General features: G+C 43.6%; 1 protein-coding gene across 3 annotated transcripts in view; it reads right to left on the bottom strand.

Annotated features, from left to right (window-relative positions):
* The window catches only part of ABCC4 (ATP binding cassette subfamily C member 4 (PEL blood group)), a 203,934-nt gene extending 202,539 nt beyond the window's left edge, over positions 1–1,395 (bottom strand). For all 3 annotated transcript variants that reach the window (XM_026708386.2, XM_087937964.1, XM_087937963.1), the window contains exon 1: positions 659–1,395. In XM_026708386.2, coding sequence (XP_026564171.1) covers positions 659–735 — 77 coding nt within the window. In that variant the 5' untranslated portion in view covers positions 736–1,395. The remainder of the gene's footprint in view (positions 1–658) is intronic.
* Between the last annotated feature and the right edge of the window lie 14,836 nt (positions 1,396–16,231).

Genomic DNA, 16,231 nt, shown 5'->3' with positions numbered 1-16,231 from the left:
TTGGGATGCTTGGCAGCTGGTTTATTATTTATTTTTTGCTGTGTCAGGTGATCCCGTTTTTTGCAACTTTCTGACAGCAAAGCCAATGGGGGGGAAGCCAGATCTACTTAACAACCGGGTCACTAACTGATTTTCCCTGCAGTGATTCGCTTAGCAAATGGGACAAGAAAAGTCGTAAAGTGGGGCAAAACTCATTTAACCGGGGGCCTCGCTTAACAACAGAATTATTGGGCTCAATGGTGCTCGTAGGTCGAGGACTACCTCTAGCCCAAAGTGGCCAAAGGCTCGGGGGTGGGGTGCGGTGCGTTCGTGTTTCCCACCCGCTCGTTTGGCCTCCTGCGAGCGTTCAGACGCGCTTCTACCGCGAGAGTCGAAGCCGAGCGCCGAAGCTGCCCGCACCTGTTCTCCGGAGATTCGCGTCTACCTTCCTTTTCTTTTCTTTTCTTTTTTCTTTTCTTTTCTTTTCCCTTTTTGTTTTCCCCCGGGCGGCGAAAGCACCTTCCTTGCCGCCCCCCCACTCCCCAAAGAATGGCCTTCCTGAGTCGGGGCGCTCCAAGCCGGCCGGCTGCCTCATTCATTCGCGGGAAGCGCGGCTGATTCGGGAGGGCAGCGGGGGAGGCTGGAGAGGTGTTGAGGGGGCCGGGAGGGAACGACTCACCAGAAGAAAAGCCGCGAGCAGAAGTTGGCATCCCTCGAAGGGTTGGCTTTCTCGTCCCGGGAGGGAAGCGCCTCCATGGGGGCAGCCCTCCACGCCGCTCGCCGGGAGAAAGAAGACGAGGAACCTGCGTGGCCTCGGGCGGCCAAGCTTTCTTTCCCTCAGGAAGAGACCGGCGAGCGAGCGAGCGGCGGGCAGAGCTGGAGGCTCTTCCGGGCAACCCGACACCCGGCTCACCCGCGGCGGCTGCCTCTAGAGGGAGCCGCCCGGCCCCGGCCGGAGAGAGCTGGCAGCCCGCCCGCCGCCGGCGCTAAGCGTCTGCGCCTTCCTGCCCACCGGGAAGGCTCGGCGGCGGCGGTGGCGGTGGGCGCCTGGCCCGGCTCTCCTCCGCGGAAGTCGAGCCTCGCTAAATCGGACTGAGGACGCCGCCAACGCCGCCGCCTTCTAACGCCAGCCGAGAGGCAGGTCTTCTCCTGGGGGAGCCAAAATACAAAACCACCCTCCAGACCTGCAAGCGCGCCTCGGTTCCTCCGAGTAAAATCTAGCCGGCCGCGGAAAGCTCGAAGCCAAGTTTATTAGCCAGAGCGGGCAGGCTGACTTTCCTTGCCCCTAAGTCTTAAATCGAGGAGAGAAGCAACCTTGAAATGAAGGAGAGGTTTCCAGACAGGGAGGACAATGAAGCCCGGTGTTGTAATGACGAGGCAGTCGACTTGTTTGATCATGAACAATTGAATCGTGATGATCTTTATTGGAGTCTAGTCTTGCATTTAAACACATTTTTAGTTATCCTCCATCACTGGTTAACTTTGGTTACTGCTTAACTTTCGTTACTGTTTAGCACAGTAATTAATTATCTCTAGTTAAAGTCTAACATATGTTTACTTCCTCTCTCTAATCCTCCTTTAGATTAGTGACTTTGTTTACCTGAGTTGGAACTTTCCTTGCCCTTAAATCGAGGAGAGAAGCAACCTTGGGATGAAGGAGACGTCTCCAGGCAGGGAGGACAATGAAGCCTGGGGAACGACTTGCCTCTTGAAGTTGTGGGTGCTACCATCGCCTGGAGGCTTTTAAAGAAGAGATTGGTTTGTCTGAAATGGGCTAGGGTCTCCCGCTCTATTTTGATTCTGATTGATTGATTGAATGATTGAATAGCACCTGAGCCCCTCCCCCATTTTGGCTTGTCACTCCTGTCTGCAAAGGATAATAGCAGAATACCTTATGCCACCAGATGCGAAATTCTAGACCTAGAAAACCTAGAACTACGCCGCCTTCGGTCCGATCTAAGTATAGTATATAAAATCATATATTGCAATGTCCTACCTGTCAATGAATTCTTCAGCTTCAACCATAACAACACAAGAGCAAACAATCGATACAAACTCAAGGTTAATTGCACCACACTTGATTGCAGGAAATACGACTTCAGCAACAGAGTGCTCAATGTCTGGAATACTCTACCTGACTCTGTGATTTCTTCCCCAAACCCCAAAAACTTTAACCTTAGATTGTCTACTATTGACCTCACCCCTCTCCTAAGAGGCCTGTAGGGGGTGTGCATAAGCGCACCAATGTGCCTACCGTCCCTGTCCTATTGTTTCTTTTATTTTTCTTATATGTATCCATTTCATGGATTCATAACTATGTTTATTCTTATACCTATTGTCTTGTAAGCGATTGACAAATCAATTTTTAAAAAAAATAAAGGATTCGCCCTCCCGTCCAGGGATGGTTTGGGAGTAGTTAAAGACTTGGAATGCGTAAAGGATGATCGGCCTTATCTTTATAGATAAGCCAGGTCATCCATTCCTTTGTAGGTATTCTGAAGGTATATTTCCCACCACCTGAACAGAGAGAGAGAGGGAGGGAGGGAGGGAGGGAGAGAGAGAGGAGTGCAGGGGGATGAGAGAGAGAGAGAGATGGGATTAGAGCCATGGTGGCACACTGGTTAGAATGTAGTACTGCAGGCTAATTCTGCCCACTGCCAGGAGTTTAATCTGTACAGGCTCAGGGTTGACTCAACCATCCATCCTTCCAAGGTCAGTAAAATAAGGACCCAGATTGTTGGGGGAGGGGGGCAATAGGCTGACTCTGTAAACCACTTAGAGAAGGCTGTAAAAGCACTATAAAGCAGTATATAAGTCTGAGTGCTATTGCTATTAAAGTTGCCTCAGGAAACACCCCTCCCTCAATGACTGCCTCCCAGATCCAGCTGACCGCCTCATCCCAGCTCAGGAGACACCTGAACGAGCCTCCTCTCTCCATCACAGTCCATCCACAAGGCAGAAACAATTCTGGATAACCTGGCAAGCCACTGCCTTTGTCTCCGCCACTGACCTCATGGACCAGAAGTGTCAAAGCTATTGGCAGAGTGCAGCACAAAAGGACATTCCCCACCCACCCCCCACAAAAGCAAGTGGTAACCCTAAGCGAGACAGACACTACACCCTGCTGGTTTAGCAGCTGTACAAAATGTTCCCCGTAATGTTCTAGCTGCCCTTGTTGAGCTTAAGTTACACTGACATTTGCCACTGGATGGCCTTTTGCTGTTCCCAAGAAGCCAGGTGGTCCAGAGGTGGTATTTAGCAGGTTCTGATAAGTTCTGGAGAACCAGTAGTGGAAATTTTGTGGGTTTTTTAAATTTTAAACAAATTATACTTTACAATAATTCCATTTCAACCATGTGTCGACTGGGTATATATATCTTGTGCTTACAATTATAATTAATACTTTTCTTATCAGTATAACAGTAATCACCTTTTCTTATAGCTGTTATTTAAAATATCTTTTATTTTTTAACAATCTTATTACTTTATATATTCATCTAATCCACTTTAATTTGTTTTATTTTCCAATCATTGATAAAATAAACCCCATACCATATAATATTCTGTTTCTTCTTTTTCTTTGATTACCAATGTTAATCTATTCATTTCTGCACATTCAAATATTTTCTCAATTACTTTTCCCTCTGTTGGTATCTTCTCGCTTTTCCAATTCTGAGTAAATACAATTCTAGCTGCTTTTAATGCATGTATAATTAAATACGTTTTTTCTTTACTGTAACTTTCAGGTACCATTCCTAATAAAAATATTTCAGGTTTCAAAACTCTGTGTTTTATCATTTTTTCCAACCATGTGTGTATTTTTGTTCAATATCTTTTAGCCGGTAGTGGAAATTTTGAGTAGTTCGGAGAACCAGCAAATACCACCTCTGACTGGCCCCGCCCCCATCTATTCTCGGCCTCCTGAGTCCCAGCTGATCGGCTGGGACTTCTTTTGTTGCCCTGCACAGGAGAACAGAGCTGGAAAGCAGGTTAGTGAAGTAGGGAGGGAATGGGGATTTTACAGTCCTTCCCCTGCCAAGCCCACCAAGCCATACCACACCTACCAAGCCACGCCCACAGAACCAGTAGTAAAAAAAAATTGAATCCCACCACTGAAGTGGTCCAAGAGAGGAAGGAGAGGCTCACAGGGAATGGGACAGCTTCCCACAGTCAATTTGCCATGGCTAACTTGCCACAGAACAACTCACTGCAGAACAATTTAACAATTCTTTTTCATTATTTAACATAAGTTAAAATTATTTGAATTTTTGCCATTCACATTTCATCCTGTCCCTCCTTTTGCATCCTTTTTTTAATGATTCTATTCCACCATTTCTTTGATATTAATGTAATTCTTGTCCTGTGGTGAGTTGGCCATGGTGAATTATGATAGGACCCCACAGGTCTCTTTATATTTGGCAATTCTGGGGTTATGTCTTCAAAGACTTATAGATTTACAAGGGACTGGAGACTAAAACATATGAAGAACGGTTACAGAAACCAGGCCTGGCTAGTCTGGTGAAGAGAAGGATCGGGGAGATATTGATAGCAGTCTTCCAATATTGAGATGCTGCCACAGAGGGTGGATCAATCTATTTTCAAAGGCACCTGAAGGCCAGACAAGGAATAATGGATAGAAACTGAACAAGGAGAGATTCAACCTGGAAATAAGGAGGAATTTCCTGACAGAACAATCAACCAAGGGAACAGAAGTTGCCTTCGGAAGTTATGGGAACTTCATCACTGGAGGCTTTCAAGAAGGGATTGGGCTGCCATTTGTCAGAAATGTTGTAGGGTCTCCTACTTGGGCAGGGGCCATGGACTAGATGACCTACAAGGTCCCTTCCAACTCTTAATCTTCAAGACCTGCCAGGCACAACAGAAGACTTGCCGGATGAGCCTAGGACAGGATTAAATGGCAAATCAGCAGTAAACAAACAGGTGCACAGACCAATAAAAGAGCTGTTCCTGTGTATTCTTGGAGTTAAGCCTGTGAGTAGGTGTGACTTCTCAAATGAAAGACATCCTGTTTGCTCGTATTTACCCTTCTATTGATCAGCAGGCAGAATTTGATCCTCCTATAAATGGGGTGGTTTCAACCTTTAGTCATCCCTCTTGCACTAAATCAGCGCTTCTCAACCTCAGCAGCTTGAAAATATGTGGATTTCAACTCTCAAGATGGCTGAGGAATTTTGAGGATTGAAGTCCGTACATCTTCAAGTTGCCCAGGTTGCGAAACACTGCACTAAATGATAATACTACTCTGTCTGCACAAATTTAGCTCTGAATATAGATTCAAGGTTTAATCTTTGGTGGTTTTACTTTCAATTTTTAGTGATGCCTACAAACCAGCATTTGCACCTCCTGTGTTGAATAAAGAGAGCACATCTTTCTCCTTCTGTCCCAGCCACTTTTTACAGAGGCGCAATTGAGAGCATTTTAACAAACTGCATCGCTGTTTGGTTTGGTTGTAGCAGTGCTGCATATAGAAAGTCCATACAGAGAGTGGTAAGGTCAACCAAGAAGGTTATAGGAAGCTTGCTTCTCATTATTCAGGAGTGCCTCAAATAGAAAGTCCATACAAAGAGTGGTAAGCTGGTTTTCAGGAATCTGCTGCGTATGTTGTGGGGGGCGGGGCAGATGTGGGCGATGCATATACATGCACAGGGGGTGGGGGAGCACAGAGGGGTCCCACATGCATGCTCAGGGATGTGGGGTGAGCATGGGGGGGTCACACATGCATTGCATTATGGGTGCAGGCAGACATGCACACATACACACGTGCATGCACACACTTTTGGCATGTGACGACAAAAAGGTTAGCCATCACTGGCATATACTGAAACTTTGCATGGATGTTGTCTTCTCCTAGGTCTATCTCTTATTGGACTAAAAAAAAATAAGTTTCAGATATTATGAAGTTTTCTACATTATAGCCCATGAACAAATTTTTAAAAATGAATCTTGAACTAGTTAGAATCCTTCAGTATCCATGAGAAGGGGATGAAGTGAGCAGTGATGATATATAGTATGATGTCACTAACCGAATTCTGCCACCTTCATACTTGCACAATACTCACGCACGTAGGAAAAATGAACCTGGTGTCATGGCAGCATAATAAATGGCAGTGCAGTGGTTAGAATGCAGCATTGCAGGTTAACTCTGCCCGATGTCAGGAGTTCGATCCTAACTGGCTCCAAGTAGATTCAGCCTTCCATTCTTTTGAAGTCGGTAAAATGAAGAGCCAAATTTTGGGAGGCAATATGCTGACTCTGTAAACTGCTCAGAGACTGCTGTAAAGTACTGTGAAATGTTATATAAGCCTAAGTGCTATGCCATGCTGGCATCGATGTAAATTGGAATGTGCACTTATGTTGAAATCATATCTAAATCAGATCCTGTTCTTTTCAAATATCAAACCCCATTTAATTCTGTCAGTGCTGATATGCATAGGCCTAGTTTCTAGAAATACTAGAATTCAAATGTGCAGTCTTTTGAACAAAGGAGGAAGTACTTTTTAAAAAAAGATTTGCGGCAGGAAACACTTCCCTCTGTTAGCAATATTGAGACAGCAAAACAAGATTGTTGAAGAAAAGCAGGCAAAAATATGAAGATGTAGCCTAAAGCAGAACATCTGAAAAAAATTCATTTGGCATAAAAGTTTTATGATTCACTCGCAAGAACCTGGCTGAGAATCAAATCACCAGGTTCTCCATGATAATTATCTTTATATAAACTTTATTTTGATACTAGGTAAAAAGTGACTCTCGTTGCCTCAATTTCAGAGATGGCTGACTGTTAATTGCTGACCTGACATGACCCCGGCTCTTGTCATGACTCTCATGTTTTCCCCAACTGCCACTCATTAATTGCCAAACAGGGAAATATAAAAGTTTATGAACACCAAGAAACACCTACACCTCCGTGAAAAGTGAGTGTAATATTTCCTGTTAGCAGTTAATAGAATCAATAGATAATCAGTGCCCAGTGGAGTGGATCCAAGTTTGACAAATGTTTGCTAGCTCCCAATGATCAAGAAGGATCCCAGGGGACAAGCTGACCCTCACTTCCACTGGTTTGGAAAACAAAACCGGGTTTATGCTTATTGCAGGTGGGAGATCTGTTTTCAGCTGTTGTGTAGAAATACCAAAAATAACTTTGGCATTTTCAATGATCTAAAAATCCTGTTTAATCCTGCAATGATTGAAAGTGCTGGGTTGCCTTAACTTTTTACATGGTGTGGTTGCTCCTGCAACGGAGAGCAAGTTTCAGAGTTTGAGAGTGATAGGGAAACCCTGCATTGTATTGTCAGTGTAACCTGGCAAACTGCAAAATCTGCATTACTCTATAGTAAACAGGATCAGAACCAGAACCAGAATCAAATGTTTCAGCCTCCTTCCTTAATAGCTTCAAGGATTAGGGTCTGCCTGGCATTTATCTGCATTTTTTAAAAAAAAAAAATTCAAGAGGTGCTCGGCATCTTGCCAGTAACCAGCTTGGGAAACCAGTCTCCCATGCTCCGATTTAACACTAATCAGAGTCAATTACAGGTTTAAAGGAAGAATATTGCAAAGTCAGGTGTGGGTTATAAATTAGAATACAGAACAACAGAGTTGGAAACGACCTTGCCAATCTTCTAATACAATTCCCTGCTTGAGCAGGAGACCTTATACCAGTGATGGTGAATCTTTTGGGCACTGAGTGCCCAAAGTGCACATGCGTTGTTCGGAATCTGTCCATCAATTAGTTGGGTTGGCAATATATAAAGCAACAATGTATGTTTGTAGCTTTAAGACAAAGTTACTGTATTGATTTGTACTATGTTCCAATTGGTTGATTGTATTGTGAATTGCCATAAGAGGGAGCTAGAGATCATGGCTTGCTCTCTCTGCCATTCTGTATCTCTGATATTCTGTCTCTCTGACATTTTGTATTTCTGACATTCTATAACTCTGACATTCTGTTGCTATCTAAGGTTCTCTGTTGTGCTTATACTTAGATGTCTTTGTTTACTGTAAATGATAAAGGCAACCATTAAGAAGACTTTGTAATTGGATATTCTTTGGACTGTTAAACGTATATGACCTGGATCATTTATTGGACGGTGCTATTTCTTAAAGTAAACTTTAACTCAATTTAGTGTAGCTATGTGTGGCTAAATAATTATTCATAACTACTCTCATAAACCTTTCCATGTGCATATCCTTGTTACTCAAGGATTATTCTGTACATATCATAACACGTGTGCATATCCAAAATGTAAGGCATGTGCCTCCCCATGCATGCATGCATGCCCAAAGATGCATGCCAGCTGCATGCCAGCTGAGATGCGTGCATGGTGGAGCTGAGCTGGGACAACAATGGCGCATGTGCCCACAGAGAGGCCATAGGTTTGCCACCACTACCCTTTACTATTCTGGACAAATGGCTGCCCAATCTCTTCTTAAAATGCTCCAGTGTTGGAGCAGCCACTACTTCCAAAGGCAAGTTGGTCTATTCATTAATTGTTCTCCCAATCAGGAAATTTCTTCTTAAGTCTAGATTGGATCTCTCCTTAATAAATTTCCATCTGTTAGTTTGTCCTGCCCTCAGGTGCTTTGGGAAATAGGCTGACCTAGGAGTGGGATTCAAATGTTTTAACACCCGGTTCTGTGGGCATGGCTAAGTTGGTGGGCATGGCTTTGTGGTCATGTTATTGGCTGGGCGTGGCCAACTCAGAATCACTCACAACGAGGAGCTCATTTCCTCACCTGGCCTTTCATGACTGTGGGGATGCTACAACAGTCGTAAGTGTGAAAAATGGTCATAAGTCACTTTTTCAGTGTCATTGTAACATTGAATTGTCACTCCACACAAGAAGTACCAGCAAAGGAGGAAAAGAAGACTCCAGAGACGTTCCTGAGACAGGAAGTCTAGTCCTGCCAAGAATGTAATAAGGGTTAACGGCAGTTTCTATAAGCAACACCAGAATGTTTCCTTCCTGCCTTCCTTACAGGATTGGGCCAGTAATTTCTTCTAACAACTGGTTCTCCGAACTGCTTAGAATGTTAACAACCAGTTCTAGCGAATAGGTGAGAACTGGTGGAATCCCACCCCTGGGCTGATCTCTCTGTGACAGCCCTTCAAATATTGTAAGACTGTGATCATGTCACTCCTAGTCCTTCTCTTGGTTAGACTAGACCTGTGATGGCGAATCTTTTCCATGTTGTATGCCAAAAGGGTGCATGCATGCGTGTGTGTGTGTGTTTACATGCCTACACCCATGATGCAATGTGCATGCAACCGCCCTGCACCACACATCTCTGTACATGCCCATGCAACCTCCGCACACTGCATGCCTTTGTGCATGTGCTTGCACCTCCCACATGCGTGTCTCCCTCTGCGCATGCACGGCAGATACCCGACAATCAGCTGGCTGGCGGGGGCTTGCAAGCATGCGCAGTGGGGCTCTTCTGGGCAGCCTCTTGCATGCCAGCAGAAGTGGCTCTGCATGCCATTTCCAGCATACGTGCCATAGGTTCGTGTTGTGGCTCCGGGCTTGGATTCAGCTCCTGTGATTGATATGAGTTCAAGTGAGGAGGTCATGGCAGAAAAATATGAGCCAGCCTGGCTTAGTGATTGGACTGATAACCAGGATGAGGAGATGGACGTGATAAAGGATGACAGACCTGATGTATTAGAATTGTCAGGACCTTTGACCTCCTCTGGTTCCTTATCTGATCAACAGCCGGGAATGGCTGACAGGGAAGTTTTGAGAGAGTCTTCTAGTGGAGATGAGAACTTGGAAAATTTGTGGTTAAATGTAAGGAACAGAAGACGGTTGAGAAGGCAAAATCAGCTGGAGCGAAGGAGGAGAGCGAGTCAGTAAATTAGCACGTTGCCTCAATGAGTATAAAAGGACACAGCTGGGCTGGTACATTTTGCCAGGAACAAAATGACTATTTGAGTGAGGACGTTACAGCAAGAAGCTCTGAGACTTGAGATTTATTGCCAGAACTGGTTTGCCGGACAGAGTAAAGATTTATGCTGTGGTTTCTGCCAGCCGTTATCTTGTAAGACTTCTTTCCGTTTGATTTAATTGTGAAATGGCTGCTTTCTGATTTGTTCATTTGAATTTCGAAGGGGAGTCATAACAGGTTCGCTATCACAAAACTAGACATTCCCAGTTCCTGCAACCGTTCATCATATGTTTTAGCCTCTAGCTCCCTAATACCTTTGTTGCTTTTTTCTGCACTCTTTCTATCCTACATTTCTTGTCTAAGTATAAAACCTTACTTTTCTCACTACTGAATTGCATTTTGTTGGAAAGGGGCCGATGTTCAACCCTGTCAAGATCCTTCCAGATCTCGAATCTATCTTTGCTGAGTCATTGGAACCTCCTGGATTTACCAAAATATATAACACTTTGGTTTGGTTACAATTTAATGAAAATTGCACTTTTCACAATAAAATTGATACAGGAGTATCGGGAGGCAGAGAATAGATGGGGGTGGGGCCAATCAGAGGTGGTATTTGCCGGTTCTCCAAATTACTCAAAATTTCTGCTACCAGTTCTCCAGATCTGGTCAGAACCTGCTGAATAGCACCTCTGTGTAGATGGTCCCTGTTGTGGAACGGAACCAAAAGGAATCATTCCTTTCCTAGGTTCTATCGCTCAAGGTATATCGAAATAACAGTTTGGAAAACAACCGCCATAATTAAAATAGAAAAACATAAGACACTTCCTGACTGTACAGGCTGTTACTCAGTGGCCACTCAAAGTGGTGAGTCATATGTCTGGTGCAGGGTTTTTCAAATGTGTCTTGCACAACCTTAGGTTTCTAAAAGAACTTAATGGGATTCCATAAGAGACTATAGAGAAGAATCCATTCATTGGAACTCATCAAATTTTCTATCCTTAGAAATTTGCCTCTTGAGCAGACTTCTGGGATGATGATGATGATTGATGATGATGATGATGATGATGCCACTCACGCAAACAGAATTGCACACAGACATGCACACTTGCTGGCTGTTTGCGTGAACCATCCCCTCCCCACCAGAGTTGGTTATTCAGCAGGTTCGGACCAATTCTGGAGACCAATTCCTCTTTGTCTATTATTTCCATTTGCTTGATTGCACCTTCAAGTTAGTAATATGGCAGATCATTACCAAATCTTTGTGATTCACCAGCCTCCTTACAACCCAAAAGGCCCTTTATCTATTAGGATAAAGTTCTTTTCGTTCAGATGTGTGCCTAAAAAGAAGAGTTAAAGATGCAAATAGGTTAACAAATGAGCTTTGAACTCTAAAATAAATGACTGATTAACTCTCTCCTCCCACTTCAGAACTTCTAAGTGTTTTGGCTGAATAATGTGTGATCATTAAGAGCTGAATGTAAGTGGCCGGGGCTCTGTGTACTGCTTCAAGTGTATGTGTGCATCAGGCACAGGAAATCACTGCCCAATTCTCATTTCCTTGGAGTTCTGCTCTGTTGTTTTTGTTTCTTCCACATCCCCTTCCCTTCTGAAGACTTTTCTCGTAATTATATTTCCACCACAGGAAGAAAAAAATAATAATTTGGGATATTTTTTGGCAGAAAGAAGCACGCTTGTAACCTCAATATCCAGAGGACTCCTCTATCTCAATGCGTTTTGATCCAAAAAAAATATATTTATTTATGTTAACTCCTGTCTTGTCTTATGGATTCTGAATACATCTGCACTTATCTTCTTTTTAAAACATCAAGACTGCATCAGGTTTCTTGCAGAAGTCCTGAAGGTACCCCATTTCCCACAGAACAAACCTCCAAGTGGCCTCAACGACTCTCTTAAAAGAATGCAAATGACCAGCAAGGAACATAAATTCATTCCCTACCATCCAATCAGAGCTGAAGAAGCTTCTTGAATGAGGAAGCGAAACCTCTTCAAAGATAAACAAAAAAGTCCAGTTGCCCCCTGAAAAAAGCATCTTTGGGATTTCCCACCTACTTTGAAAAATCTGAAGGCAAGTGAAATGGATGGTTGCCAAGATGAATCCCTTTTAAAATAATAACAAAACGCCCACAACGTGCAGGGAAGAAACAGCCAAAAGAAACGATTTTCTTAATAGACTTGGGATTTACCATCTTCTTTTCCTCAGAAATCTATGAAGAATCAAGCAAAACATTTACGTGAAAAGAAATGGCCCAAACTGCCTGAAGAATAGAGCCAATTTAAAGAAACTGGCCAATTTGATTTATGGTGGATCCTATACAAAGACTACATTCAGCTAAAAGGACAAAGCTGTGGCAATGTTTATAACCAGCAAAATAATGTCTGTTATGGACCCACGCTTATATTTAATTATATTATATTTAAAATTACATGAGGGGGTCATTGGCTTTTCAAAACTAGGGACATATGCAGTGCTAGTTTACACAGTTATGATATCTGGTATTAATGGCTTTATATCACAAATATGCACAGGTGTTTTAAACTTGAGCAACTTAGAATCTAGCTTAAGAGGCTGCACACCTTAGTTCAGAGCCGTCAAACTCCCAGCCCTCGGGCCCGATGCATCATGCTCTGGCCATGCCCACGCCCGGTTTAGCAAAAGGGGGGAAGTCCCGTTACATCACACGACACCGCCATGATTATGTGAATTTGGCACTCTGCCCTAGTTGCTCCAGTGGGTCTATGACAGTGATGACTAACCTTTTCGTCATCGTGTGCTGAAAGTACATGCATGCACATGCCTGCGCATGCATGCCTGCCTGCACCCATAATGCAATGCACGTGCAACCTCCCCATGCCCCTGCGCATGCACAGGCAACTCCCTGCACTCCCCCCCACCCCCCTGTACATGCACATGCATCTCCCACATGCGCTCCACCCCCAGCACATGTGCAGCAGATACCCAATAATCAGCTGGGTGGCGGGAGGCGTGCATACATGCACAGAGATGGCTCTGTATGCCACTTCCAGCAACCGTGCCATAGGTTTGCCATCATAGGTCCATGACATCAGGAACAGTGTTTAAGGGCCAAATGGAGACAGTCACCAATGGCGGAGAAGAACGGGCAGAGTTTGGGGGAGAAATGACCTTATGTAGCTCTCTTCTAGGCTCTACCAAGCTATATAGGATTAGGACTCTGTCCTCAAGATATTATCACTATCTCCACCTCAGTTACACAGTGAGGCCCTACTTTCCCCAGAACTAGAAACTTGAGCCCAAGGAGGTGCTCTAATGACCTTATCATTGAGGACTATTTCATATTTCCTTTTTTGTGTGTGTGGTAAAGTTTTTTATTTTTAAATATACATCAATATCGTTGCATGGACAGTGTGGCATCTGAGTGTCAATCATTTTGATAAAAAATAATAATATTAATACAAATAAAAACTACTGCATTAATCAAAACTTACATGGTTCTAATATTATTATACATATTTGTATAAGCACATAATCCTTCATTTTCTTAAAGTATTCAATATTTGCTGTGTCCTTCTAATTGTAATGACATTGTTCTTGAGCCCATCTCATATTTCCAATGGCAGTCTTCCAGGACTTGAATGGCTGCCATAAGGAAGAAGGGGCTGATTATTCTCCATAACACCTGAGGGCAGGACAAGAAATGATGGATGGAGGCTTATCAGAGGAAGAGCCAAACTGGAAATAAGGAGGAATTTCCTGATAGTGAGAATGGTTAATCAAATTGAACAGCTTGCTTCCCAAAGTCATGGGTGCTGCCTTCCTGGAGGCTCGGACAACCCTCTAGGCCAGGGGTCTGTAACCTTAAACACTCAAAGAGCCATTTGAACCCATTTCCCACAGAAAAGAAAACATCGGGAGCCACAAAACCTGGGTGGGTGTGACCATCTCAATGTCACTCCCACCCAGTCACATGACAGCCCACCACCACCATGCCTACCCAGGTTTTGTGACTCTTGATGTTTTCTTTTCTGTGGGAAATGGGTCTCCCTCCCTCCATCCCTCCTTCTCTTTCTGTTTTTTGTGTTTTACCTTCTCAGGCCAGGTGAGGAGTGACTGGGAGGGGAGGGCGAGGGGCGGGCCAGCCAGTGGTGGGATCACACAACAGGGAGCCACAGCAGAGGGCCCAAAGAGCCGCATGTGGCTCCAGAGCCATAGCTTGCTGACACCTGCTCTAAGCAGTGGTGAGATTCAAATAATTTTATTACTGGTTCTGCGGGCGTGGCTTGGTGGGCACGGCAGAAAAAGGTTACTGCAAAATCTCCATTCCTTCCCCATCCCACTAACCTGCTTTCCAGTTCTGTTCTCCTGTGCAGAGCAACAAAAGAAGACCCAGCTGATCATCTGTGACTCGGGAGGCAGAGAATAGATGGGGGCAGGGCCAGTCAGAGGTGGTATTTGCCGGTTCTCTGATCTACTCAAAATTTCCGCTACCGGTTCTCCAGAACTGGTCAGAACCTGCTAAATACCACCTCTGCCTCTAGGATGGTAGATAGACTCCTGCCTTGGGCAAAGGGTTGGATTAGAAGACTTACAAGGTCCATACCAGACAGCCCTATGATTCTACCTATCTTCAGTATAGGATTTCCACCTGCAACAGTGTCCTGAGTTTGATAGGTGCAACCTCGCAGAACTTCTTTTATGTAAGCTTTGGCTTACAAAGCCTTCTATTAAAAAATATTTAAACACATTAGGCCAAACAAATGCCAAATGCTAAAAGTTCCCTTTGGACTCTGCACCTATTTCTTTCTTTTTTTTAGTTAGAAATGTGTTGTGTTTCAGATTAACAAAAAAATATTAAGCATTAACTGAAGGCTAGGATACAAAAAACAGAAAAATATTAAAGAATAACATTCCAGAATTACAAATTAATTATGCTACATTTTAAATTGGGGGCTACAGCGGAAGGATCCCAGCATTTTGTATTCATTGTCTCACAGAGGTACTTGGCTTGTGGCGTTGGATATCAGTCAGATATGAAGAATGACTGCATTTACATTGGCCTTGCCACTCATTGAACACTTGTTCTCATGTAATGTGGTAATGTTATACTAGACAGGCACACGGGCTTGCTGCTCCCTGTTGCAACAGAATAAGCCACTGGAAGTTGATTGGCATCCGTGGAACATGTCGGGAATACAAATTGTTGCTTTCCTTTTCTGTTTCTGTGGGATAGGAGCAATTATCGCCGCCACGGCCTCAAACGAATGGAAAGTCACCAGCCGAGCAACTTCGGTGATAACGGCAACTTGGGTCTTTCAAGGCCTCTGGATGAACTGTGCAGGAAACGCGATGGGTGCTTTCCACTGTAGGCCTCATCTGACTATCTTCAGCATAGAGGGTAAGCTACCGAGCAGTGGCGGATAGTCCTCCAACACTTGAGGGGCTCATAAATAAACGGAGCATGGATGTCTAGGAACCAATGGTGGTTTTTATTGGTGCCCTGATATTTGTAGGTTTGGAGCAGGAGAGAGCTCTGCAGGGAACAGAAGCTGATTTCCAGACTGTTTTATCACTATTATTACTAACAATTTATCTACTATTAAATATTTTGTTCTCATAATCTTTAACTGGGAAAAACAACGCAGCATAGGGCAACGATTTTTGAACCAAAAAATGTACAGAATCTATTCCAAATCCAGGCCCCATAACTCTGTGGAATTGAAATTTGGCAAATCTTATAAATCATTTCATGATATAAAACTATCATTAAACATTTTATGAATAGTACCAGGTGTCATCAAACATTTTCTGTAATCAACTCCTGATGTTTGACTGTCTTATGCAGTTGAACAAGGGCTAATTTCAAGGCAATACATGTCTGAAGAACTCCCTGAAATTTTAGGAACTTTTCAGGTGTTTTAGAACCTCTGCCATTGTTGAAGGCATTGAGGAATCTGCTAAGGAAATACCTCTGAAATGAGGACCCAAAGGATCACCTGTTGTCTACTAACGTTTATAATTTCTCCCGTAAAGGAAAAGCATATTTAATCTCTTGATCTATTACATTACAACTGTGTATTTTCTATTTTACTGCTCTGGGATTCAAATGTAAACCTATTCAGTTCCAGGCACCCTATTATAGTTGCATAGCTTCACAAATGCATATAGCAGCTAAAATGTACCAACAAAAATACAGGTAGCTGTAGTAGAAGCACATTGCAGTTTAAAAGGAAAAATCACATTCCTCCAAAGGGCTCCTTCTGGAAAAAGATTCCAGAATGCATGTGCATAATCTCACATAGATTCGTTCAAGGCTTTAGAATTGCTCCACCAATCATTGCACAGTAGTCGTCTTTG

The sequence above is a fragment of the Pseudonaja textilis genome, chromosome 8 (genome assembly GCF_049901715.1).
Source record: "Pseudonaja textilis isolate UNSWEBS1 chromosome 8, rPseTex1.2, whole genome shotgun sequence".
NCBI classification, from domain to species: Eukaryota; Metazoa; Chordata; class Lepidosauria; order Squamata; family Elapidae; genus Pseudonaja; species Pseudonaja textilis.
Note: the sequence above shows the minus strand (reverse complement) of the source record. Positions and strands in the feature narration are given on the sequence as shown.